At 37.6% G+C, this 24,266-nt stretch overlaps 1 protein-coding gene across 4 annotated transcripts in view; it reads right to left on the minus strand.

Moving 5' to 3' along the window:
• Positions 1 to 24,266, minus strand: part of gapvd1 (GTPase activating protein and VPS9 domains 1) — a 57,788-nt gene that overhangs the window by 31,757 nt on the left and 1,765 nt on the right. For 3 of the 4 annotated variants that reach the window (XM_066643513.1, XM_066643515.1, XM_066643512.1), the window contains exons 2-7: positions 19,754 to 19,963; positions 13,078 to 13,345; positions 10,958 to 11,533; positions 6,579 to 6,665; positions 6,317 to 6,451; positions 5,898 to 6,090 (exon numbers count right to left, since the gene is read on the minus strand). In XM_066643513.1, coding sequence (XP_066499610.1) covers positions 5,898 to 6,090; positions 6,317 to 6,451; positions 6,579 to 6,665; positions 10,958 to 11,533; positions 13,078 to 13,345; positions 19,754 to 19,938 — 1,444 coding nt within the window. In that variant the 5' untranslated portion in view covers positions 19,939 to 19,963. Of the gene's footprint in view, positions 1 to 4,149; positions 4,231 to 5,897; positions 6,091 to 6,316; positions 6,452 to 6,578; positions 6,666 to 10,957; positions 11,534 to 13,077; positions 13,346 to 19,753; positions 19,964 to 24,266 lie in introns of all 4 variants that reach the window. The other variant, XM_066643516.1, reaches the window with a different exon arrangement.

The following is a 24,266-nucleotide window of genomic DNA, read 5'->3' on the forward strand; positions in this document are numbered from 1 at the left end:
ACTGAAGTACATCTCTGCATACTTTGGTTTGCCAGCTTTTGCCCTGAATTCCAATGATGAGCACCTCCACAGGACCACCACAGTGCAGGTATGTTTGCATAGTGGCTCAGTCTGACACTGACGTAGTGATGGGGTATTAATGTGTGTTGTGTTAAAATGGTCAGACACACACATAAGCACTGTCCAAAGAAAAACATGTATCTTCTCCAAAATAGCAACTTTATAGGAGAAAGAAATTTCAAGGGAAGTCATAAAAAATGTATTACAAGGAATTTCAAATTCACTCATCAAAATATTCTCACACAGTTGTAATTTTCAAATGAGGTAGTAAAATAAGAGCAACAATAATGGAGATACATGTTTACTTCGGACAGTGAGGGGAACAAAAAAAATATTATATCATAATATATATATATATGACAATTAATTTTTGTATTTGTCTCTGCAAAGTACTTTTTCTATGATAACTAAAGCAACAGATTCTCTTTGAAGTCCAGGTAACTTCAGACACCTCCACCAGGGGGAGACAGCAATTTCTTTGTGTGATAGGTGTAATAACACCAAATGAGGCTATGCTTCATAAAATCATATGTAAACAAAAACAATTACTTAAAATAATAACTACATTCTGATGATTTCTACCACCCTTATGCCTATTAGAACATGCACTTATATTAAACAGGAAAATGTATACACTTGGTTCAAATTTGAGCAAAAACAACAAACATCATTATATATATATATATAGACATTTTAATCATGGTTGTTGTTTTTGGTTATATATATATATATATATATATATATATATATATATATATATATATATATATATATATATATATATATATATATATATATATATATATATATATGCGCGTGGGTGTGTGTGAGTGGGTGTGTGGGATTGAATTTTTTTAAACAGAGAATTGCATTTAATTTTAGCATACAAAAAGCACATAGCTGAGGCAAGCCTCACTGGAAGCTTATACAGCCACACATAACTCATGCTTGTTATAAGAAAAGCATTTTGTTAGACTCACAAAAATGTCATGGAAGCATTTGTTTTGTGGTCAGTGGTATTTGCACCCCTGAATATTATATATAGAACATCACATAAAATATATCCTAAAATAATGTGCTAGTAAATCCACTTGGAAATATACATAAATACATTTTTTGATAATTTTTTGATTAAGTAACAAGACACAAAAATGGCAGGAATTTGGCAGGAAAAAAGGATGCAAAATGGAAAACAATGCCAGAATACAATTAATGGCACCCTTTGTTGAGTTTTAAACAATGACAAAATCAGAAAATTCTGTGATTAATTAAAGATTAGATTCAACTTTCTCCACCTAGTCCATGCTCACATGACTTTAGTTAGCATCATAAATCATTAAAATTGATGCTTAAAAAAGGGTTTAATCCCTCTTCTTTGTTCACAATCACAAAAAAAGATGTCAGAGGAGACCAAAAATGCTATTATCACCAAGCACAAGCATTTTAATATGGAAAAAGATTTGTGCCAAAAAGAATATCACAAACAAATTAAACTCAAACATAAAACTTATAACATGCAAACAAATTAGCCAGCTCTGATGTTTGTGTGTGAGCTGGACAAGTTTTCTGAGCAAGCTCTCCAAGTGTCATGTAAATGGTTCACAGATTCACTGATTATGACAAGTTTCCAGGTCCTGCAGAAGCAAACCAGACCACTACCATATTTGACTTTGGGTATGTCTGTCTTGTAGTAGGCACTGTTGGCTTTCCAGATCTAACTGGACATACAGCTTCTAAAAAAATATTCCATCTTTGACTCATCAGTTCATAGAATATTATCCCAAATATCTTGGAACAACCTAGATGTTCCAAATAACTGAAATCAGGTGTTCCATTTACTTCCATAGCTAGAGGTGTGTAAAACCAAGCACTCAGGCATGCAGAGTGCTTCTACAAACATTTGTGAAAGAATAGGTCACTCTCCATCATAATAGGATGCCACCTGTGCAACAATTCCAGTCATGAAATTTTCTCACTGCTAAATATTACAAAGTAAATTGTGAGAGGTATTTTAACAAAGTGGGAACGACAGCAATTCAGCCTGTACGTGGCAGGCCATGTAATATGACAAAGTGTAGTCAACAGATGCTGAGAGGCATAGTGCGCAGACGTCACCAACTTTCTGCAGCGTCAATCAGTAGAGACCTCCAAACTTCAAGTGGCCTTCAGATTAGCTCAAGAACAGTGAGTAGAGAGCTTCATGAAATGGGTTTCCATGGCCGAGCAACTGCATCCAAGCGCAACGCAAAGCATCGAATGCATTGGTGTAAAGTACACCACCACTGGACTCTAGAGCACTTCATTCTCCATCTGACAATCCGAATCTGGGTTTGGCGGTTGCCAGGAGAACGGTATCTGTCTGTTTGCATTGGGCCAAGTGTAAAGTTTGGTGGAGGGCTGCTTTTCAAGAGTTGGGCTCAGCCCCTTAACTAAAGTGAAAAAACTATTACAGAACCACTAGGTAAGAGTTATTTGCTCATGGGACTCCCCCTAGTGTAATTTATATTTACAACACTGTCCTGAAAACAATACAGGGGGGGGGGGGGGGGGTCCTACCTTCCTACAATTGCTACATAGTGCAGTTTCTATAGTCCTGAGCCCAGAGTAGCAATGATAGAGGTTCAACAGTTTGGGGATGCCCCTTGCTGTTCCAACACTTTTGACTGTGCACCAGTGCACAAAGCAAGGTCCACAAAGACATGGATGAGTGAGTTTGGTGTGGAAGAACTTGACTGGCCTGCAGAGTCCTGACCTCAACCCAAAACAACACATTTAAGATGAATTGAAAAATCTAACTGCCTATTAATAATCCAATCCACTCTCTGATAGAATAGACACCACTGAGGAGGCTAGTTATGCCTTTCATTTTGTGCTGTATTTATTTAAAATAAATAAATTGAGAGTAGTGTGTATGTGGTTTGATTTACATTAGCAGTTTTGCATATATGATTTGCATAAGAAACAAACAAATTCCTTTTTTTTTTTTCAGGAAATAAGCTTACTGCACATGACAGCTATTATCTAGGTTCACAATTTGAGTGTATAAATCTTAAGTGTATACAACCCACAGCAAGCACATAGTATTAATTTTATTAGATGTCATAACTATTACTTCTACAGTATCTAAAGTGTGTATTTCAGATCAGAGACAGCTAAAGGCAGCAACAAGCACACTGAAAGCAAAAACATATAGGCAAAATGAGGATTTGCAAGCAAACTTGCAAGTAAAATCATGAGGGTTGGGATATAAGGAGAACAAAAGAGAGGACGTAGGCCCTAATCTTACAGAGTCAAATAGCTGCCATATGCATTTAATGTGAATTTTGAATATTTGAATGATATTAATTTGAATTATGAATATTTGAACAGGGTGGCACTGTCCTTAGGTACGAGTGGATGAGTGAATGTGTGTTTGTCGCCCTGTGAAGGACCGGCGCACCCTCCAGGGTGTGTCCCTGTCTTGCGGCCAATGATTCTGGGTTGGCTCCGGACCCACCGCAACCCTGAACTGGACAAGTCATTACAGACAATGAATGAATATTTGAGTAATATTTATCTGTATTTTACATATTTTAATTGTATTTATACAGAAATTGATAAACTTGAAGTTATTTGATGGCATAACTAATGAATCTGAATTTTAACATTGCCTTTTTTGTGATCTTTAAACTTGTGTGGTGATGAAATTCAGCTCTCAAAAATACAAATCCAGGCCATAGGTCAACTACCCAGGCTTCTCAGGAAAAGTAAACTTCCACTTTCCACTTTGAGCGATCAACCACAGCTTTTACTATACAAATCTGTGACTGCTTTCTTACCAGCTCAATTTATTAAATCTGAACATTTCTCCACCCAAACATTTTCAAACACAAAACAAATTTATAAATTACACTATCAAATATTTCACATTTATCTGTGCCATGTAAATATATTTGAATATGTTAAAATCAGATAAATATAATTCAAATAAATAAAATTGGGATAAATATAATGAAAATATGCAAAAATTCAGATTCAAATATTTAAGGCAGCTAATTAGCTCCATGTAAGCTCAAAAACAATTCACAGCCTTGTAACAGAGCTACCCACCAAGAGAGGTTACTAAAGGAATATGAGAAGACAGGGCTGTGGCAGAGGAATCCCAACATGTAATGGCAGCTAACTGTTGTCCTGATGATCATTGGCAGCAAAGAGAAAAAAAAATTAAGGAAAAGAGGGAAAAGTGGAAGGGACATAAGAATTGATGGATGAAGAAGAAAAACATTGAGGGCTTTTGGAATGTGGTGACTTTGTTAGGCAAGAACAAGTCAATAATAATTAATATTCAATCGTCTTTCAATTGTAACCCAGTCTTCTCCACAATCATTAGTTCACCTGATAGCTAAGACTCCCCCAGTCACAGACAATGCCACCGCACTGGGAGGGTGAAAGCAAGCACTTGCTTCCTCAGAAAAATTTTTAGCCAGCCACTACTACTTCTCAAACTGCCAACTGCCTAAATTTGCCATGTCAGTCAAAAAACACCCACGCTGGCTAGCACTGTGTTTGTGATGGAGGAGAGGTGGGTCACTTGTATTCTACTGGAGTTTGTGCCTTAAATGGCTGAGGAATCCCCATCTAACTGGCAATCTATTAAACTATTGCACCTCTTAGGAGAGCCCCAAAAATAATGTAATCTATGCCTAAATCTATCTACCACATAGAAATTCCATTTGTAACAGTTGAAGTCATATTTTGTAATAAATAATCATTACAGCGGCACGGTGGCGCAGCAGGTAGTGTCGCAGTCACACAGCTCCAGGGGCCTGGAGGTTGTGGGTTCGATTCCTGCTCCGGGTAACTGCCTGTGAGGAGTTGGTGTGTTCTCCCCGTGTCCGCGTGGGTTTCCTCCGGGTGCTCCGGTTTCCTCCCACAGTCCAAAAACACACGTTGCAGGTGGATTGGCGACTCGAAAGTGTCCGTAGGTGTGTGTGAGTAAATGTGTGTGTGTCTGTGTTGCCCTGTGAAGGACTGGCGTCCCCTCCAGGGTGTATTCCTGCCTTGCGCCCGATGATTCCAGGTAGGCTCTGGACCACCCGCGACCCTAAATTGGATAAGCGGTTACAGATAATGGATGGATGGATGGATAATCATTACACGAGTGCCAATATTTGTCATCATATGAGAAAGAATACATTAGATATACTGTACAATATAATATTATAAAAAAATGCTACAAAATTTTGCATTCTTTTGTTGGAGAATGGCTCTAGAGCCGTGATGAGCTGGTAAATGAGAGCTGCATACAAAAATAAAGTACACACCTCAACTCACGCTGAACACAGCCATCAAATCAGAAAGCGGATAATGGGTCCACTGCACCATAACTCTTTATTCTGTTGAAAATTTGTTGTATGACGGGAAGCCGGAAGTCTAGGTGCCCCACTGCTGTCTTTTAAGCACTGATAAAAATTAAAAATTTAAGATCTGATAAAAATTTTTAATTAATAGACTGCATACCTCCCCATGTGGGAGAGAGCGAGCAAGAGAGAGAGAGAGAGAGAGAGTGTGAATGAGTCTAAGTGAGTGAGTGAGATAGATGGGTGTGTGTGTATAGAAGGGCAGAGATCCAGCAGCGTTTCTGAACTGTACAACGCAATACATGTTGTTGTGATTCAGTGGGCCAGCATTGTATTGCGTCGTTACATCTCTATTTCCTGTACACATTATTTCTGCCTAGATATCCAATACTTGATCCAGATAATTTTTTAAATATTGGGGCCAATATCCGGTCCTAAAATTCGATCAGTGCATCCCTATTGGTTAGTAAATAATAATTTGAACTATAATCAAAATACCTATGGGCAGTCTGTTCTTCTTGTTGGCAGGTGTTGTAGCTGGAGAAAGCTGGGGTGTATTGGAAGGAGTGAGCTCCAAGCTGTTGCTCTTAGTCGTGTGAGGCTGCGGTACACTGGCTAGTAGGGTCTCCAGTGCTAGATGATCTTCTTCTCTGAGCTGATCCCCTGTAGTCACACTCCGAACAAAATCAACCTAAAATTGTCACATAACCAATGTCAATAATTTCAGTTAAAAGGTTCCCATTATGATACTTCTATTTCACTTTCTCCCAGTTAACAATTAACAATTGACTGTTACATTTTTTTTTTCATATTTATTTATTTGTTATTATTTTACTGCAAGGAACTAGCTGATCCAAGTCATATAATAATTTTATGTTTAACAATTTTCCTAATTATACTTTCACTTCAGAACCTACCAAAGCCAGGAGCTGGCTATGCGTTATGTAAACCACAGTTCTTGTGAGACCTTCTAAAAGGTTCACGGATGACATAGGAGGGGTCTCCACAGCTCTTCCACCAATAACAACATCCAAAAAGGCAGCAACACAACTCTAGAGATAAAGAGAACAGTCAAAATCAATATCTTATAATCACAGTATGAAACTGATTCATGAAAGTCATTATGCATTTTCCTTTCAAACGAAAACAGAATCAGAATACTCAGGAATTAATTCTTACTTTATCAAATTTTGATAAACTGCTTTTTCGTCGAGGATCTCCATCATCTGCGTCAGTCATGGCTAACTGTTGTAATAGCTGGCCCACCTAAAACATTCAGATAATATTATGGGTGAGTATCTCAAAAAAAAAATAAATAAATAAAATAAAATAAGTGTACACCAACATACACTTTTTAAACAACTCAAATATATGTTATTTTTAAACAATGTCAAATATGACATTTACATAATTTATATTAGTAATATTTGAAATAATAACAACAAAAATACTAATAAAATTCTCAGGTAATAAAAATGAATGCATCCCCAAATTATCACCATTTGTGATCATCAATGATGGCAGCGCATATACATTGAAGCATATAATGCACATAATCTATTCACAATATCTGATTTGGTTTTACATATAGCATTTAGCATTAAGTAAATATTTTTACATTATTGTTGTGATTATTTTATCAACAGACACATTCATAATAAATTATCAAATTATTTTCACAGATGACTTGTTTACACTTGAAGGCGACATTCACAATTTTAATCAAAAAACACTTTTGATAAATTTCTGAGGATATAAACATATTAGACCGATTTCAAGCACCAAACAGAACTAGTCAATGGTAAAGGAACAAATTCTGAATTTTATAAAAAGTGTTTTTAAAATTACAGTTGTGAACTGAATTTAAATTTGAATAAATGCATGACAGGATGTAAAATTGTGAATTTCAAGGCAGCAACTGTCTTTAGCACAGGAAAAGAAGAGGCAGAAAGGATAGACAACAGGTTACTAAGTAACGTGTTGTAATCAGATTTCAGTCTGATTAACAACAGATGCATTTCTCTACCAAAAATGTAAATGCATGTGGCTAAAATCTTATCAGGATACAATCCAGATACTACTCATATGAAGTGATCTGGTGTAAACAGGTCAAAGGTTAAAGCATCAGACTTAAGGTTAAATACAGCAGATTTCTCTGTAGCACCTGGGTCAGCAGCAAAACATCTTGGTGTCATAATCGATCAAGGTCTATCTTTTGATGAACATTTAGGTATTATTAACAGGACAGCTTTCCTTCATCTTCAAAATATTGTTAAATTAAGAAATGCCCTAGCCCTTCATGATGTAGAAACATTTGTGCATGCTTTCATTACTTTCCAGGTAACACGCTGTTGTCAAAATGTTCCAGCAAAGTAAACTTTAGCTAGTTTAGGATGCTGCAGCCAGGTTCCTAACTAAAACCAGAAATTTTGATCATATCAGCCCAGTTCTATCAGCATTGCATTGGCTTCCAATTACATTTCATATTGATTATAAAATTCTTTTATTGACACACAAAGCCCTTCATGGTCTTGCTCCTGAATACTTGCAAGAACGTTTTTCCTATTACAAGACTATCACGTCCATTTAGGTCATAGTATGCTTTTTGGGCGGCTTTTTTACTTTAACTCCACTACATTTGACACATCAAGTCAAATATCTTACTTTTTACTCCACTACATTATGAAAATCTGCCATTCCTTTTGGCTTATGTGTAGGTAGAGCTCCCCCAGCTCCCCACCTAAAACCAAATAATAAGAAAGGCAGACTTTATATTTTAACCTTTGTACGTATGAGACAGTAAGTAATCACTTGTTTCAGTTCTTAGAACCATTATGAATTAGCAAAATGATTTTTATATGATCTGTAGATGTCATTAATCACTCCAAAACGATGATGAGAATCAGTTGCAGGTTCATTTATCAGTGTAAATTAACACAATACTCGATGCAAGGTCAAACCAGAAATATTCCAAAACCTGAAAATCAGTACAGCGAGATAAGTCCAAAGGGCAAATCCAAAAAACAACACAGAGTATCAGGCAAAAAGTCAGAAAAACTAAAAACATATTTAAAAAAAAACAGATGGCTCCGAACTGCAGAAATAGCTCAAATAATAAGCCTACTTTGCAACTATGAAGACAAAATAGAGCTTAAAAGGAACCCTACGTAATATTTTTACCTTAAAATTACAGCTTCAAAATTATTATGATGTTTCACCGAGCTGTAATAGGTAGAATAGGGCCTCTGTCATTGCTAATGTTAGCTCAGCACTGCAGAAACTGCACTTTTAGAGGAGGGTAGGCACACTTTTCCCCATGTGTTCCCGCTCCTCGTTGCTATTTTTTTCCTTTTTCTTTTGTTTAACCTTTTTATTCATTCTGTGTCTTCCAAATATATGTCTGAGGAAATCTCCTCAGTTCAGCTTTATCCATGTTTGTCTGACTGCAGATCACAGTCATTGCCGTCTGCGTCGATTAGTTTGTTGTATTTCTGGAGAGTTGCGAGTCAGCTTGGTTTGGTTCGAGGTGTGCCCTATGGTGTAGGTTCGATGCAAAATCTTAAATTGGGCTTAATACTTAGGAGACAGTGACTTCTGATAGAGAAACAACTTGGGTGTACATGACAGTTGATATAACATTCATTGTAATTAATATTTGGCTGTTTCTGCTGTATTCATCAGTGTCAGACTAATTAATGACATTCTACTAAAAGACTGGGGAAAGAGTGACACTAGAGTCTTTTGACCTACAATGTGTTGATTAAGCATGAATCTTGTTATAACAATGATAACAGGACATTAGAACCACAATAAATCATGGTACTTTTAATAATTAAGTACATTTGAAAGAAAATACTTCAGTACTTTTACTCAAATTGAGATCTTCATTGAGGAATTCTACTTTTACTGGAGTAATATTTTAATTTGAGTATCGGTACTTTAACTCAAGTACATGGATTATGTACTTTGTCCACCACTGAATAGTAGTCACTGCTGACATTAACTAACTAAACGTACAAATATATATTTTTTCATTCATAATGGTCCTAAGAACTGAAACAAGTGATTACAGTCTCAAATATGCACAACAGTTAAAATAAAAGGTCTGCCTTTCTTATTACATGGTTTTAGGTAAAAAGTCACCGAAAATGGAAAAAGTCAGTAAAGTACAGGTACACAAAAAAACTACAATAACAAATTACATTTACTTTGTTACTGTCCACCACTGGTGTAGATAAAATGTTAAGTATCTTAATAAGATGAAAGGACCCTGATGACACTGAAGGAAATTATCACTGAGTTTCAGTTCTGGTTTTAACTTGCCATCACCCACTTCACCTTGCAATTTCCCCTTGAGGGAAACCCAGATGAGATTTTAAAAGGGCCATACCATTTCTGTAGTAAATAAAGTACATAATCTGTATTAAATAAAGTACTTTAAACAAGCTCTTAGAAGGCTAAGTGTACAAATGAACAACAATATCCACTTCAGAAGAAGAAACTGCAGAAAATATATATTTTACACTGTGGTTTATTTATAAACATTGGGGGAAGAAAATCAGCTCGTGATAATGCATTGAAATCCTCCCAACATTGTCACTATGAGAGTACAGACTGTCCAGAAATAAATCAAATCTGTTCAATTAAAAGCATGTTTGTGTTTGTTGCCAAGGGTGAATGTGTTCCTATTCCCCTTGTACCAAGAATGAAGGCAAGTTTAAAATCTGAATTCAAATGCAGCTTATTTTTCTGGATGCAATTTGTATTACTATTCACACAATGAGACTAGCCATTTATTAAATTTCCTGAATCACTAGGGTCTAGCAAGACAACTTCAATTATTATGGGGTTATACAGCATTTTTTGAAAGAAGACAATATTTACCTCAGTGCCCAAATGTTTAAAACAGTCTGTGACACAAACCATAAAGATTATATTTTGGTTGTTCTGTGCTAAAACAAGTAAATTTAAGTTTATTCTAAAATATTTTCTTCTGGATGGCATTCCATATCGCTATTTTATCCATAGGCACTCCTTTGCTCTGCACCTCTGGGGTGCTCCTCCTGTACCCAGGCGCTGCCTTCCTCTCCCAGGCCAAGGGAGTGAGGGAACTCAGCACATCACCTCTCTTTGTTTTAGTTTGAGTCCCTGCTAGCTCAGAGCTAAGAGTGAACCCCTGTGGAGAGCGGGGTCCAGCAGTGCAGCCCTCCAGCGGGATGATAGGACCCTGCTTACAGCCAGCAGCCACTCATTGGTCCATAGCTACACTGAATCTCAGTTTTGAATTTATAAATACTTGAGTTTAAACCTTCCTACTGTCTTGGAGCCAGGAGCCAGGCATGTTTACTGTGGTGTGATGAACAAGGGATTATCTTGGGTGTTTATTGGGTTAAGATGTGTTTTTGTTCTTAACGCGTGAAAATTTTAAGGTATGTAAACATGTACAATCGCGATTATTACACGAACATCACATGAAAATGTTCATTCGAATTAACCAAATTAATTGTGAAAATCGCCCAGCACTATTGTCAGTATATAACAAACACAACACACCATACCTGCATGAGATTGAAGCGTGCTACTTCATTGATGGGAGCATCTGAAATGATCCCATACTGCTCAGGATTCACAATGGCAGGGCAGATGAAACAGGTCAGCAGCAGGTCTGTGCACATGGTTTTTACCTCTCCCACATCCAGACTTTCCACACGTGCTAGTGTCTTGTACATCTGAGACACAATCCAGCGCAAACTCTGGGGGAAGCAGTAGGTATTCTGCTTTAGGTAGCCAATGAAGGAATTGACCAGGGCCACTAGTTTTGCTTCGTTGACCTCTACAGCTGCTTGAACCTTTTGCCGGTAGACATCGGAGCCCTTCTCCCCAAATAGGCGCTCTTGTTGGGCTGGGGTGAATCTTTCAGTCAGCTTTGCTGGGTCTGTTTCCAGGTGGTCTTCATCCTCCACCAAAAGCTGCATAATGGGCTCATGTAAAGTGGCAGTGAGGAAGAGTTTGGCAGAGTACAGGCCCTCAGAAAAGAGCTTGAAAAGGATGCTAAAGGCACATGTTCCTCGCCGTAGTAGACGACGAGGGTTGTCGCTCTCCTTAAGCTCAAATTCAATCAGGTAACGTAGGACCTATGTGTAAAGGAGGAAATCATTTTTGGACAAAGAGTTTTTTTTTGTAAGCCAAAGCTGAGCAGTAATGTCATGTTATTATGTAGTGTAACCAAATAAATAGTAAAGGTCATTAGAACAGTGGTTATTTGAAGCGCATGGCATTAAACATTACTTACATATACATACACTACTGTTCCAAATTGAGAAAAAATTTCCCTCTTTTCCAAAGGAGAACACATGCAATTCAGAAGCAATTTTGTCCATTACACAATTCTCTCTGCCTCAATCTCCTGGTACGGCTGCCAGTTCAAGTTAAGAATGTTATTAGGCTAACAGCCATTTTGGGGTCTTTACATAAAAAACAAATGGAAATGAAATGTATATACCGGTATATATCCAGCATGCACCACGCGCGGAAGAAAATGAAGTAGGCGGCTGCTTACCGTAGTTGCGAGACCTGTTGTGGCTCAATATTGGTCCATATATAAAGGCGCACCGGATTATAAGGCGCACTGTCGGCTTTTGGGATAATTTGAGTTTTTTAGGTGTGCCTTATAGTGCGGAAAATACGGTAATTGACAGCTGCACTAAATAGAACCTGTCAAACACCAATGCATCAACAGTGAAAAGCCGACTTCAAGATGCTGTACTTCATGGCAGAATTGCCAAGAAAAAGCCATACCTCAGACTGGCTAATAAAAAGTAAAGACTACGATGGGCCCAAGAGAAAACACACTGGAAGATTGAAAGAAGATATTGTGTACAGATGAGTCCAAGTTTCAGGTCTTTGGATTAAACTGAAGAACACTTATGAGATGCAAGACTAATGCTTAATGCCATCTGTCAAGCATGGTGGAGGCAGTGTGATGGGGATGCTTTGGAGGTGGTAAAAGATTTATATAGAGTTTAAGGGACTTTGAAGAAGGAAGGCTAACACAAAAATTTCCAAAGCCAATGGGCAGCACTTTGAACACATTTTATGCTCAGAAACTTGTAAATAACTCATGAAAGAATAAAGTTATGTTAAACCATTGTTTTTCTTGTGAAATTCCCAATAAGTTTGATGTGTCACATGACCCTCTTCCCATTGAAAAAAAAAAGCTGGATCCAAAATGGCCACCACCCATCTTGAAAAGTTTCCCCACTCCCATATACTAATGTGCCACAAACAGGAAGTTAATATCACCAACCATTCCCATTTTATTAAGGTGTATCCATATAAATGGCCCACCCTGTATATTATATATATGTAGGGCAGCACAGCAGGTAATGTCACAGTCACACAGCTCCAGTAACCTGTCCCACTCTCAAATGTGTCCATAGGTGTGAGAGTGAGAGTGAATGTTTGTGTCTTCCTGTGAAGGACTGCCGTCCCTACAGCATGTGTTCCCTCCCAAATGAAGCTGTGTAGCCTCCGGACCCCCCGCGAACCTGAACTGGATTAGTGGTTACACACAATGAATGAATGAATGAATGAATATATTGAATATATATATATATATATATATATATATATATATATATATATATATATATATATAAATAAAAAAATATATATATACCTGCAGTAGGTAACTCTCATCCTCCTGCATGATGCAATTGCCATAGAGTGAGGTGAAAACCGTGTGGATCACTCCTTGAGTATGTTCTTGGTTTAACCTCTCTCCAGCAACAAGACAGGAAGCTACCAAACGTGGATTCTCCCTCAACCGCCCAAGGAACTCTCCATAGATGCTCTCCTGAAAGCAGAGTGTCTTATAGCCATCCACAAATACTGTGTCCTCTAATACCTTGGCACGCTGACAGCATTCAGCTGGGGAGGCTTCCGCACTGTGGGGAAGTCAGAAATCAGACATTTAGGGCAGGGAATGTGATTTGCATGAGGGTAATTAATTAAAAAGTAATAACAACAACAACAACATACTATTCAACATGTAGAAGTCTAATCTTTGTCTAAAAAACCTCAGATGCAGAGAGAAGGCCTAGCATATCGACGTAAGAGAGTTTTTTTAACCCACTGACAGACACAGTTTTTCGCAATTACATTAGACCTGTATCAAGCACAGACTGGAGAGCTGGCAAATGCCGAGGAAATATTCTCAGAATTTCATATGTAGTGGTTTTTATTAAAATCGTAAAAGTCGTCTTTAAGCCAAGGGAGCAGATGTGGCCTAAAAATCTAAAAAAAGAGAACCTGTGATCAAAAGGTCGCTGGTTTATGATGTGCATGGTGTGTCATTTCTGTTCTGTGTCCAAGTTAGGCACAAGACCAAAATATAAATTCATGTGCATTTAAAAGAGCAACAGGGAAGGGGTGCTGTGTGAGCTCACTGACTGGTGATGTCACAGTCTGAAAACAGGTGGTGAAAAAACACAAGCCCTGTAGCCCACCACAATTTTGAGTTAGCACTGAGCTTGGGTTAAAAGAGAGAGCAAGTAAGCTGAAAACACTCAGAAGACACTTCACTCAACATTTTGCTCACAGGTATGAGTCTTTATCCTCTGAAAAATATGTGTTTTGTGCCTTCACTTTGCAGGAAAATCATCTGTTGTGGTGTGCCAAAACAAGTGCCTGTTAGTTGGCCAGCTATGCTTCTAAACATTGTAGAACTAGAAATGTAGAGTCTTATTTCACTTCTTTTCTAACTGTTCTGTTCCTCCAGCACTTTATTTTATCTTTAACGTGTATTGGTATGTATTGTCGGGCTGTGCTGAGCTGAACTGTACAGCTTAAAAACCCTCGACCCATACTCTCATATGAGGCTTACGCAGCCCGACAGTGCACCCCCACCCTACGATAATACCATACAGCTTATTAATATTTTGAGACGGTATGATGGTATGAATAATGTGGATACTGCCTATCACTAGGTCTGACAGCAGGAGCTCATTTCTGAGCTGCCCAGAAGTAAAATTATCCTGCTATATTATGATGTGTTTAATGACGCTGTTACCTTTTTCTAGTACCTGGTGCAGTTTCAAGCAAATTCGAATCAAAAGTTGCAGTTTCGAATCAAAATGTAACTCCAGAGAAGAGTAAAAGACACAAAAGAGCTGTTGTGTTTACAAGCATTACAGCAAGGCACACATCTTCTCAGCTGGTAAAAATTAATGAAACACTGAGAAAAACCATGTTCGGTATTCTGCCTTCAGTCAAATGTTTCATATCGTTTGGTTTCAGCCAAACATTTTCATTTTTGTGCACTCTAAAAAAATGATTCTTATATCCAGTAATTATTGCTCATTAAAATGAAAAGATTTTACCTAAAATTACCTTTTGTTAACTTCGCTTAATTAAAAGAGTAAAAGCAGCCCAATATTTTGTGTGTTTACTATATTCAGAATATTGCAGAAACATTGCATATAAATTGCAATATTTCTTTGCAAATGTCTGTGTGACTATAGAATGGAGTAAACGTTACTAAATATTTTAAGACTTTTTGGGACACCACATGACTAAGGATGTTGGCGCAAAGAAGAAAAAATTTGGACCACATGCATAACATCACAAGGAAGGATTGCATAGGTAAGAGCACAATGACTGATCATTTAAGTGTTTACAGACAGTATTCAGTCGTTTGAGTCTGAACATTTGATATGTAGCTGTTAACAGTGTGTTCTCATGTGTGGAGCTGTGTCTTCAAAAACTGTTCAAAAACTCAAACTCAGCCGATCTGTGTGCATAAACACTCTTAAAGTTTAATATCCTAATTACAACATTTTTCTCTTCCAAAAAGCGGCATGAACGGCCTTTAGTCTGTTTGAGGCTTCGTCTCAAATCACTCCTTCTAGGTCATGAAATAGCAGCACATCCACCAAAAGAGTGCATGTATATGTCTGAATTAAATTCATTTGTAATGTACAGTAGGTTAGCCAACTCTGTATGTACCACTTTGTCACTACTCGATATGCTATGGTTAAAGTAGTGCACTATGCAAGCAGTGGGGAGTGGTTTGAGACAGTGACGGTGATTTCCACTCTTCAGTGCAATCGTTGTGCAGGCTGGTGGAAGGTAAAAAGAGAATTGGGTAGATTAAATAAGAGAGTATCTCCATACAGTTCTTTTGCGTGTTAATTCATTTTGAGCTGCTGGTAGAGATGCAGCCCTACGGTAAAATACGTTGTCTCCCGACTGGAAGTAAGTTCCTAATCTACTAAAACTAAATCTATTAAAATTACATCTCCTTAATAAACTGGGATGCTGTAAAAAATATCTGACTAATTGCAGGACAAACACATTTCAATTTAGCAGGCAAAGAGCCAAACTGTATATTTTACGCGGTCAAATGCCTCGTTCCTCCAAGCTAATGGTGGTCGTACCCCGCCAGTGACCCACACTGTGTTTATCTGGAGTCATTGTGCAGCTGCAGGTGGATGGTTTAATTTTTCCGACGCAGACTTCAGATGTTCAGTGTGACTTTCTTTAGTGTAAATTTAGGAGAGCTCCATAGTGAAAAGAAATAGTCAAAATTATTGGTGTCCCAGTAAACATTTAGCCGTTAATTCAACGTTGAAATAATGTAATGACTGCCGTCTAATCAACGTTCTCTTAAGGTTGAAAATGAAAGTTGAAAAGACGTCCAAACACAGACATCGTCTGAGTATTAGACGTATTTTGGTCGTCCATTGACGTTATTAATTGGTCCCGAAATAAATTACTTGTATAAAATGCATTTTGGACGTCCACTGACGTTATCGATTGGTCACCACTTAACTAACTTATTAAGATGTATTTTGGACGTCCATTGACGTTTAAAATATGTCCTTGACGGACAGACTACTTTTAGACCAATTTTGAACGTCGTTTTGGGACGTTCCTTGTTTACTGGGGTACGTGTATATATTCGTCCCATTACACCCATAATGTTTAATAAAAAGGATGTACCCAAACCCACTACTTCACCCAAAACGAGGCAGGTAAACCACTGAATGCCCATGAATTTAAAATGGCAGGTAGATTAGACATTGCAGTGTATTTATAATTATACATATATATATATATATATATAATTATACATATATATATATATATATATATAGTGATTTTTGAGATCCCTATTCCCAAATATCAGTTGCAGCTATTGGATAGCATACTGTGCCACAATATACATATAATAAACACTCACAGACCACTTCATTAAACCAACCCTTGTGTCTACACTCTTTGTTCATTTTATCAGCTCCACTTAGGTGCACTTTATAGTTCTACAATAACAGACTGTAGTACATCTGTTTCTCTGCATACTACATACCCTACAGGACCACAAGAGAGCAGGTCTGGTGTGGTGGTGGATCATTCTCAATGCTGCAGTGACACTGACGTGGTGGTGGTGTGTTAGTGTGTGTTGTGATGGTACGAGTGGATCAGACACAGCAGTGCTGCCGGAGTTTTTACAGAGTGCACTCTGTGAGACATATTACCAGGTTAGTGTGGTATTTGCATACAGTCATGTTTTTAACATACTTAATGTGTAATATTTTTAATATACTTAAACATGTGGAGTTTTGGGCTTCATTTTAACAGAATTGAGAGATGGCAATGTAACTACACAAACAAACTGAAGAAATGTCTATGAAAATTAATTTGTAAAATGTAATTAAAAGAAATGCAATTTTCCTGGGAGGAAAGTTAGGACACGTCCACATTTAAGAACATGTAAGGAGAAGACCAGTATGGAGAGGAACACATTTGCAAACACTATCATATAATGTCCTTTATGTTTATTTTAGCACACCAATGGCGATATCGACCCTGATGACCTGAAACATCACACACTGAAGATTGTCCCCAAAGGGGGCTCTGCAGATTGCAGTCCTTTAGAGGCAAGGTTCGTTTTGGGGTGCAGGTGATTGCAGGATTACAGAGTGTACCGAATGCATGCGTCATCCTCGTTGGCCTAATGTATGCAGTCAATCTCAGTTATCCCAAACCACTGAGGTACATGTTTGAATTTTTCCAAAAAAAAAATGCTACTGGAACTAGACAGTGGGAAACTGTCCCCAAAGATTCTGTCATTGAAGAACAAGTTGTTGACATAAATGTATGGTGAAAAGTGATGCTTCCAAAACTCTACACTACTGTTTGGATTTTGGCTGTACTTCAGTTTTGTTTTTCATTGATAGGTTAGTGAGGTGGGTTTGGGGTCGGTAATGATGTGAACATGTTTAAGTGTTCCAGTTCACATACAATGTAATTTTTTTGGCTTTAAGGTTAATGTTTTTAGCTTTTCCTCTCTGATAATTAATGCTGAGCTGGGGGATGAACAACGACAGGCCAATTCATTAAAACCACCTCCTTATATCTGCACTCATTTTCCATTTTATCAGGTCCACTTACCATATAGACTGTAGTCCATCTGTTTCTCTGTATACTTTGTAACCCTCTTCTTCTATGGTCAGGACCCCCACAGAACAGGTGTGATGTGGTGGTGGATCTCAGCGATGCAGTGACACTGAAGTGGTGGTGGTGGTGTTAGTGTGTATTGTGCTTGTACGAGTGAATCAGACACAGCGCAGTCCACTCTATGACACTCCTACCTTGTTGGAATCCACCATGTAGATATGTTGGTCTGCACAGTGTTGGTTATTCTCTAGTCCTTCATCAGTGATCACAGGACATTTGGATATTTTTGGTTGGTGGACTATTCTCTGAGAACCAGACAACAGCTCGTTTAAAAACACCACCACTTCAGTGTCACTGCAGCACTGAGAATGATCCACCATCACATCACACCTGCTCTGTGGGGGTTCTAATCTTTGCAGAAAAAGGGTTACAAAGTATGCAGAGAAACAGATTGACTATTTTATTTACCAAAAATCACAGCTGTCATTAATCATTCCAAGTCTGTCCCTGCTGGTTGAAGCTGATATTGTATGCTAATTGTTAGCTACCCTGAAAAATTCCCCTGTGGTGTGTTTTGTGCTTTGGAGGATAAGCAAAAAGCAGAGCTCTTCTGTCCCTTGCTCCTCAAAGTATCATAACTTGCTAATCGTTAGTAGTAGTAACGTAGGTAAAAAAAAAAAAACCTACTAAGTAAAATATTTTTAAGGGAGAATAATAATAAATTCACCTGTACAATTTGTTTTTCACCTGTATGTTTCTTGCTTGCTTGGAAGAGTACAGTGTATGTGGTTTTATGTGTTTTGCATACCATTTCTTGAAATAAATGATGTTGGATTTAAGTTCACTAAAATACTTTTTTGCGTAATGCTTAATTGATGTACATCTGTACTACAACCTGCCATGGTTTTTCATTGTGTCATTAGTAGTACTCATCAGTTGTAGTATTAACGCAAATTCTTACTTATATTCATCTTAAAATGTTAAGGAAGTCTAAATTAAACAGCTTAATTTTACTGACTGGAGAAACATATTTTTCTAAGTAACAACATGAAACAGAACACTGATTTGTTAGTAATGTCTGTTTAAAATATTTAGTAAATATCGCCAAAAAAAAAAAAAAAAAAAAAAAAAAAAAAAAGAGTGGGTTATACTTAAAAAAAAAATGCTTGCAAAAACGTTGCACTATATATTTAAGTAAACTCAACACATCATTTTTTACAGTGTGCCTCCCTATTATGTACACTAAATATCAGTAAAACAGTTAAAACTTTCCTTGAACGTGACTTGCAGCTACGTTCCGCTGAAAAAAGTAACAAAAATTTGAGTGGTTTTATAGATTTATTAATTCATTATCTGTCGCAGTGGGTCCAAAGCCTATCTGGAATCATTGGGCGCAAGGCAGGAATACACCCTGGAGGGGGCGCCAGTTCTTCACAGGGCAACACACTCACACCTACGGATACTTTTTGAGTCGCCAATCCACCTACCAACGTGTTTTTTTGTACTGTGGGAGGAAACCAGAGCACCCGGAGGAAACCCACACTGTCACAGGGAGAACACACCAAACTCCTCACAGACAGTCACCCGGAGTGGGAATCGAACCCACAACATCCAGGTCCCTGGAGCTGTGCGACTGCGACACTACCTGCTGCGCCACCATGCTGCCTGTTTTATAGATTTAATTTTTAGTTTATCAGTCTATAATTTAAATTGAAAAAGAAAAAAAATAAACCCTTACATTTTTTCCATCTCAAATTGGAGAATTTCTCAGAAAGATGAGGTTTTTCTTTTCCCCCAAAAGGATGCTATAAACTATATTGTATCAATTCATCAGGTTGTGTTCCACTGTTTCTTTGCATTACAGCATTTATTTGGTAATGATAAAGTATTTTTACCTTGTGAGGATGAGACGGTCAAGGTTAATCCTCTGCTGTTTGGCTATCCAGGCTGCACGGTACAGTCTCTCTGCTGTCTTCAGCACCTCACCATTGAGCCGTTGAATAAGTTGCTTCTCTGAAGCCACATACAGTCTCTCTTGCTTCAGGTGATGGGCCAGAGTGTGGATATCTGGCTTCACCATCTTTCAGCTGAGCCTCAGAAAGGAACTGTTAAGTGCAGAGAAGAAAGCTTTGATATTACAATATACAGTTTATTATGGGCATCTTACAAGAGTAAAAATAACTTTTTTTGTTCTTACTGTAACAAACATCACAAAAGATGAACAGAGCATTTGCAATCAGAAAGTAGTTTATTTAACCTTAAGGTGGTCAACATACAATAGCACAGAGTACTATGTGAAGGTGGACAAAGAAGGTGTTTTCACAGAGAGTTTATATAGGTAGGTTATACATCATAACCAGAAGATAATCACTCACTGTTTCTGCCAGCTTAGAGACATCTCAGTTTGACATACAAGGTGAAGAACGGAATGTTTGTTCTGATAAAGCACTGATCTAACATGCACTTAGTTTGGGGGTTTTGTTGACAATTAAAAATGAATATACTGACAAAACAAGCAGACAAGGTCTTTCAATAGAAACATTTCCATTACATATACTTCAAAACTGATATTTACTTAATGTATTCTTTATTTTATTCACTCACTTAAGACTTGAATTTAAATCTGGACTCGGACCACGACAAAAATATGATACTGGTTTTAGGCCAACTACTTTTTGTAGTTTGAGAATGTTCTTGTTAAAAAAAATCATTTTAAGACATGCCTTTTTTGAAAACTGATTTTTGCTTGTGGGAAACTAGTCATTTTTTAGGATTCTCAAAACCATTAAAACCTTTATTTATTTATGTTTAAACACAATACAGAGGGCCTGTGAAATAAGGCCTTATTTTTCGCTAAATGTCATTTTGATCAATTGATTCTTTTTAAGGCTCAGATTTTTAGGTCTTTAACAGTATTTTTTTCCTTCGGTTCACTAAAATCGCTGCTTATTTATTCATTCACACTCTTTAACCACTTATATAACCACTCTTTAACCAGTTCAGAGTCTGGAGCTTACCTGAAATCACTGGGCGAAAGGCAGAAACACACCCTGGAGGGGGCGCCAGTCTAACACAATACAACACACTCACATATTCACTCATACACATGGACTTTTTTGAGTAGCTAATCCATCTACCAACATGTGTATTTTGACCGTGGGAGGAAAGCCACACATACACATGGGAGAATGCACCCAAGTGCTCACAGACACAGCAGCTGTGTAAGAGCAACAGTACCAGTTGTGTCCCGTGCCCCTCTTGGAAATCACAGGACATCATGCTGAGCACACAACTTATTTGCTCAAATCCAAGGGTGTTGGATTGCATGTGTTTTTAAATGACATGTCTGGGGTTATTTCGTTACGAGTCTGATGCACTTGTACCAGCACAACATGAAGTCTGTGGTTGAATATTTTAGTGAGATGGGTAGTTAATTCTGAAGGTTAGTGATAGTGTAGTGAGTGAGTTTACGCTTACCAGACTTTGCAGTGAATGAGTGGAGCTCATTACTGTGGCGTAGCAACAAGCTACTTGTTGAGGAACTATAATTTGACAAAAAGAAACGCCTATTTTCAAACATGAAGCAGTGCTACTTTCACAGCTCTGTTTAATCACTTCTTTCTTTATATATAACTCAAACTACTGCTTGGATAATAAATATTTAATGTGCTAACATACTATGTATTTCATGATAACACACTATCTTGGGTTCTAAAGCTTTATTGTATATGTTCATACAAAAACAGACTAAGACAACTACTGCTTGTTTACATTTGATGATAATTTTGATAAGTATTTAATCACTGCAGTACATTGATTGATATGGTCAACAATGTATAACTCGTGACAAAAATCCTTTAATCTTTCTTTTCATTCTGGGTTCTAGAGGGGATCAGTGCCATTTTTAGACATCCAGGGTAAAAAGGTTCACTTTCTAGAGGCACTGCGAACTAGATCAAGGTCCCTTTTTCACTTCTCCTTGAAAAGCTGAGGTTGATTACATCAGTCAGAAGGTAACTGAGACAAACATTAGAACAGACCAACAGTGTGTAATTTAACTAATGTTTTCGATGCAGCTTCTAGGTCTGCTGAAATATTATGACAATTCATTCATTTAGAGCATTACCAAATGTTAGCAGAACATGATAGTAAGTTTGTAAAATAACTAATAAAAAGTAACCCCCCCCCCCCCCACACACACACACACACAAAAAGAAAAAAGTGACTACTAATTAGGAAAAGACCATGTGACAAATTCCATGGAGCCACAAAATACATCTGCAATACTTCCACCTCTTCAAACCTCTATCTGCAAGTGAAGATGGAATATGTCAGTAATATTCCCTGGTCAGAAAACCTATACTGAAAGCTATTTCAGTACCTGCATTTGGTCAACACTTGCACACTACTGATGACTGATTAACCACAAAATATTTCACAAACCATCAACTGGAAAGTTTCTCACAAACAGGGCTACAAATTTACTTTTTGTAGCTCCTGCCATACAAGTTAAGAATAGTGGCATGGTAGTGGTGGTGTCACACAGCTCCAGGGTCCTGGGTTTCAAGCCCTACCACTGGTCTTACTGTGTAACTGCATTGGTCTCGTCCAGGTGCTATGGTCCTACCAAAGTTTAAACACACATGTTGGTGAATGGGTATATGGATAGACTGCTCCTGCAATGCTCACAGTGATTTAGGCTCTGGACCTAGCAATACCTGTACTGGATAAGCAGTTAAAGACTATAAATTAATAGAGAATAAAACTACAACCACAAAGAACAATGTCTGTTGGGTTCAGAAAAACAATTTCAAATCACGGTTAGATCTGTACACCGTTACAATACAGCTCCATGTATAAAACTGCAAGGTCTTTGCAAGCAATGTCTGGTCATGGATTTCCACTTCATTACAATTCTTCATTAAAAAAACTAAAAAGCCAGTTAAAAAAATAAATAAAATTCTGAATAATACTGTGATCAAATTAAGGAAATCCCAGAAAGCATGTGCCATATTGTTATAGTTTTGCAGAATGAGGTCTGACTTTGTCTGCTTGAAAAAAATGTCATCCTATGTGTCATGATGTATTTTTTTATTACACTTTTAATTGTTTGTGAAAAATCAAAACATGGCGTTTACAAATGGAATTCTTTGCCAAATCTTGTCTGACATGAGACAAGTAGCTCAACTGTCTGTTGTCACCATTCTTCCATTCATGATGTTCATTCATTCATTATCTGTAACCGCTTATCCAATTCAGGGTCGCGGTGGGTCCAGAGCCTACCTGGAATCATTGAGCCCAAGGCGGGAATAAACCCTGGAGGGGGCGCCAGTTCTTCACAGGGCAACACAGACACACACACATTCACACCTACGGACACAGTCGAGTCACCAATCCATCTACCAACGTGTGTTTTTGGACTGTGGGAGGAAACCGGAACACCCGGAGGAAACCCACGCGGACACAGGGCGAACACACCAACTGCTCACAGACAGCCACCCGGAGCGGGAATCAAACCCACAGCCTACAGGTACATTCATGATGTACCACAGGAAACAGAGCTTGACTTCTAGCAGGTCAATCAAAAACATGCACATCATCTACAAAGCCACGATGTTATAACATCACAACACAGTTATTTTCCTGTTTAAATAACCATGGACATCCACAAAAGAAACATCACATTGTTGGCAGCATCTCTCTCTAAAATCCCAAAATATGCCTCAGTGTCAATGGTGCTTTCATACATACGCAAATCACCCATGTTGTGGGCATATTTCTGAATTTTATTAATTGTTTTTTATGATTTAGAAATCACGGCACCTTTCATTTCAACAGCAGAATCTATTTTGTAGTTGATTAAATAATAATGATGGTGTGTATTAGGTAGAATGGAATGCAAATATGTCTTAAAATTAGTTATATAGTAAACAGAGACAGAAGGAAAACAACTTGAGTGAACATTATTTGATGCTTTACTGTGAACTCATCCAGTGCAAAGCAATGTAACTAACAATTCCATAGTGGTTCTAAATTATGACCATGCCTAAGATATATATATGCCTAAGAGATATACATACATACACACACACACACACATCATGAAATGTATGTGTGTACACATTCCCCAATATATGTCACAATTTATTTTCTTTAAAAAAAAAACATTATAAGCTATCAGTTTAGGAATGTTCTATAGTCTTTTTTGTTTGTTTGTTTTTGGGGGGGTTGATATATCATTACATAAAAGCACATTATTGCCCCAGGCAATAGATCATCATCATCATCATCATCCTCATTTTACACTGTAACAAATGTATAGAATACCACTGCTGACTGCCACGCAATCAATGGCTGAAAGTGTAAAAAAATAAATAAATAAATAAATAAATAAATAAATAAAATTTA

Source organism: Hoplias malabaricus, chromosome 14, assembly GCF_029633855.1.
Source record: "Hoplias malabaricus isolate fHopMal1 chromosome 14, fHopMal1.hap1, whole genome shotgun sequence".
In the NCBI taxonomy this organism is placed as follows: Eukaryota; Metazoa; Chordata; class Actinopteri; order Characiformes; family Erythrinidae; genus Hoplias; species Hoplias malabaricus.